This window comes from Rutidosis leptorrhynchoides, chromosome 9 (assembly GCF_046630445.1).
Source record: "Rutidosis leptorrhynchoides isolate AG116_Rl617_1_P2 chromosome 9, CSIRO_AGI_Rlap_v1, whole genome shotgun sequence".
In the NCBI taxonomy this organism is placed as follows: Eukaryota; Viridiplantae; Streptophyta; class Magnoliopsida; order Asterales; family Asteraceae; genus Rutidosis; species Rutidosis leptorrhynchoides.
The window spans coordinates 303,169,415-303,174,163 of NC_092341.1; the positions used below are offsets into that span (position 1 = coordinate 303,169,415).

General features: G+C 35.2%; 1 protein-coding gene across 1 annotated transcript; it reads right to left on the reverse strand.

The window, feature by feature from the left end:
* Window positions 1–988: 988 nt before the first annotated feature.
* Window positions 989–2,764, reverse strand: LOC139866920 (F-box protein SKIP23-like). The gene has a single exon (XM_071855217.1). It carries the CDS (start codon window positions 2,373–2,375, stop codon window positions 1,173–1,175), a length of 1,203 nt encoding a protein of 400 aa, XP_071711318.1. The 5' UTR covers window positions 2,376–2,764; the 3' UTR covers window positions 989–1,172.
* Between the last annotated feature and the right edge of the window lie 1,985 nt (window positions 2,765–4,749).

Sequence of the window (4,749 nt, forward strand, 5' to 3'; positions counted from 1 at the left end):
GGTCGATGATCAATCTTCGCGGTACTTTCAAAAACTGGCGTAGACGTAGTAATCATGTCATCATTGGTGGATCGTTAAATGGGTTGTTCTTTTAGACATTAATGCTAGTATGTTTTTATTCAATCCGCTCACCTCAGCATTCAAGAATATTCCTGAAAATGGATATGGTTGTATGGATATGGATCAACCTCGGATGATTTGAAAATTGTATGTTTAAAGAAGAAAATACAAAATGGACAAGAATCACTCATTTGTAAAGTTTTTGGTTTACAAAACTGGTTATGGAGCACGCATTTGGAGCTAATTGGTAACTATAAGTTTCATCAAAATGCGGCTACGTTTGTGAATGGATTTATGTATTGGATTGCACAAAGGGAAAATCGCAAGGAGAAACAGATAAGAAGATGGTATTTGAGGAGATACAATTTCCATCGCTTTCTCCAGATCGTTTGGGCACGTTAAACGGGCAACTTTGTGTTTATCATCATACACAAGCTTGGTTACGAATAATGAATGAACCCGGTTTTGGTCAATCATGGTCAACAGTATGCCGTTTAACCTTTTCAGAACCTTATTTGTATTCATATAAACGGTGTAAGCCGGTGTGTATCTTGGAGGATGGAAAAATAATTTTCTTCACAAAGTCGAACCAACTCATCGTTTATGACACGATGAAAGATTCGTATAAAGAGGTACGCGAGTCGAATGCTTTAAGTGGCCTTGGCTACCAATGGGCGCAAAATCCATTCACTATCGAATATGCGGAGAGCGCGATCAACCCATCTGCTTTGTGTTCCGGGTCTTATTAATCAGTTTAAGCCCTATTGGTTACGTTAGTAAAACTATCATCTCTATTTTATTATTTTTTGGTGTACATAGAAAATGCTAAAAGATTGGTTTGCTTATAAGAAAGAACACTTCCCGGTCAAATAATATAAATATTACGTACAGTATTCCAAAAACTGGCATAACATATGTTTTTTTTTTATATATTTTACAAATAAATGCAACAGTATATAGGATAAATCAACTATGCCTTTCTCACAACTTAATCTTCAAGCAAAACAAAACTTGAACATAAATGCAGCAAACTACAAAGATCATAAACCCTTGAGCCAAAATACATATAACAATATTGTAACATACAGAACGAAAGATTAATGCTTACGTTGTTAGTGCAAACTTGGAGTAAACCAAATTGGAGGAGGCCATCGACGTCCATTGCAAACATTTTCCCGATAACAAGGCAAATCATCTACATTGCCATTTCCCATATCAAAAATACCCAAATCATGATTTCCATTAGCACCATCATAATTCCACTCTGAATAATCATCTGTAAAATATATACAGTCCCTTTTACAACCAGGAAAATCAGAAGCACAAAATGCCATCGAGGAATTCTCCCCTAAAAACAACGCCCATCCATCAAGATCACTCATACTCTCCCATTTTGGCCCGTTTAAAACAAGTTTATACACATGAAACTCGGTTGTTCTATACACAATATCAACTTTATTTTGATCCATGTTAAACTCCAACTCTGTATAACGAGTCACTAACAACAACTCATCTTTCCATATAACCAAATATTGCATATCGCCACCAACTTGTCGTGGGGTGTCAATAAACGACACCTTAGGTTGGTCCCCATTAACGTCACACATTGCAATCGTACCGTGTTTACTAACAGCATAAAAACACCCTTTGTAATAAACCACATCTTCACAAAACGAATTAGCATCATCAATAAATTTCCAACATTGATCACCTTTTTTGCAATACGCGAGGTCACCAGTTTGATTTAATATAGCTAACGCGTAATACTCCACGTCCACATTCGAAGGACTTGAAGAAAAAACCAGCTTTTTTATATACGAATCACGCATTTCTTTCGAATTACATGTGTATACATCATCATCTAAAGTCTTTAATGTATACTCTCTCCCAATATCATCCGGAGCATATCTAGTTACATTTGGAAATGATGACAACGGTGGAAGGTATTGGCGGGCCCGCGTTAACGGGTTAAATATAGAAATCGTTGGGGTTTCTTGAAGGGTCACGAGCCATCCGTAAGATGATCCACATCGACGGTGGCTATCGGAATCTTCAGGTAAGTCAATGAGGTGGACTTTGTCATCAGATATACTTAAAAAGTTTCGATTTTTCGACTCGGGGTCTTGATTTGTTGTTCGTGGAAGCATTAACCATGGGAGTTGAGTTGGTAAATGTTTAGGGATCTCAGGTGTTGCATTTCTAAAATCTGAACAAACAGCTCGAAATCGAACATAATCCTTTGAAACTATTAGTTTTTTCGCGATTGAATCGTGTAATTCTGGTGGTAATTCCGACCAATCCACCGAAAGCGACATTAATTTGATTCTTCCGTTAAAACCCTAATTTCTAGGTTTTCATCAAAAAGGGGGAATATCCAATTTCGCAATGAAAAGTAAAATTGGGATCAAAATCTAGTAATTGGTAGCACCAATTGAATGATTGAATGAAGAATTTGAGTCTAAGTAAATTAACTTGATGGAATTAGGGCGTACCTGATCATGAACATCGAGAAAGAAAGGAAGAAAAACGAAGAGTATAAACAAGAATTAATCAATGGGGTGAACCTATGAACAGGCGCCCCACTGATTTAATCCCGTTTTCGATCTCTTGTATCCTTCTTCCTTGTTAAATTTGAAAGAAATTGTGTTTATAAAAAAATTATTTATTAGAATTAGAATTATTATATGGAGGTGTATCGCCATTCTAGGGGAAATTTTAGACGCATCCATACATTTTAGAATCTTTGCAGAATCTATAACGGTCATTTTTAAATTTTATTCATGCTGGTGTAATATAATTAGGTGTAAAGCTACAAATTGGCTATATAATTTCTTAAATGTCTCGATGTCGCTCATATACTTATTTGTGTCACACTGTGGTCTACAAATTTTTAAAAAATGTACCAATGTCAACATTTCGTTACCGTTTACCTGCTGAACCGGTAAAGTTAATTATTTAACTTTTTTTTTCATTTTATATGTCCCGATGTCGCCTGTATACTTTCAGTTTCTATTCCGATGTATCACCGACGTGTCATGACTACTTATAAGTCACGTCATCAATTGTTTTCGTTACAGGTGAAAAAAGTATAGTGGGCGACATCGGTACATTTTTTGAAAGTTTGTAGACGACAGTGGGACGCAAATGAGTATATGGACGGCATCGGGACATTTGAGAAAGTATATAGCCAATTTGTGGCTTTAACCCATATATTATTACAATTAATTAATAATTATGCATTATGTATTAAATATCAAAATTATTGATTAATACAGGGTCGAGGTAACCCTACCAGACATACACCTTTTGATCATTAGATTTCTTTTATAAAAAGATAACCGACCTCTTGAGCACATGAAGTGGTAATAGTGTTATTGACAATGTCACAATGAAGACATTGTCTTAAGGAAAACGTGAGATGGAATGAAAACAGTGTAAGATCATATTAACTGTATCCAGACAAAAAACACACAATTTAATGACAGAGAGAGTATTAGTTTGATTTTTTAAAAATCAAAAGAATTCATTAATTTCAATAAAAAAAATGTTCCCATTAACTATTAACTAAATAAAATTAATGATTTTTTTTTTTTTTTTTTTTTTTTTTTTTGATAAAAAACGCGAACTCATATAGAAACAAGACACGTTTTCTAAAAGAAAACGCTCTCAATCAGAGGATACAAAAGGAAAGCATAGAGGCTCGAACCTGAAAAGCTTAACCAAACAAAACTCAAAGAAACTCTTTATGTATGTAACGACCCGACTTTTTCGACTTACTTTTGTGCCTTGTGTTTTTGCGAAACTGCGTATTTGTGCGAACTGTACTACTTTATACTCTGGAATCTTTATACACATGGCTTACTTTCATTTATGTGTTAAAATGTGCCTTTAAGTACGTAGGATACTTAACCTGATCATCGGAAGCCTTTATGACCGTTAGTGTCACTTGACGTTACGAACAAACTGCGAACTGCGTACACGCTTAACTTTTATCGTGATCGGGATATTATGACTACGAAATCTTAATTATTATTTTATAATAATAATTACTTGGATTTTTAGATGCTTAATTACGCGTAGTAATTTACTTATGCTTACTAGTTAGTCTTGTTGGACTTTCTACCTTGTTGGGCCTTAGCCCACCCTACACTAGTTAGTGGACTATTTAATTAGCCCAATTATTATTAGCTAGTGACCCATTAATATGTAAGACAAATGCCCATTTATTAGAGGGAACATACTAGCATTTATGTCAAGTATTATCCTTAATGTTGCATGGGATCCCAACATAAGCACCAACTTTAGACAACCATTAACCAAAAAGCAAACTTTTGTCCCCCTTGTCCCCCCCCCCCCCCCCATTTCCAACGGCCACCACCCCCTCCCCTTACCCCATTCACCTATAAATACTAGCCTTATTTCATCCATTTTACACTTGCTTTCATTTGTAATTCACACACACTCACTCTCTAATTCTCTCTAGTTCTTTCTCTCTCTAAAAGTGTAAGTATTTTGAATTTTTCTTCTTCTTCTCCTTCTCATCATCACGAATTCATCATCATCATCATCATGGGTCTAGCTTTTTAGCTTTTGATCTTGATTACATCTTGTAGATTCAAACATGGATTTGAATCTTTCAAGAACATGGAAGATTCAAGCTTTCTAGCTTTGAATCTTCACCACTTTGTA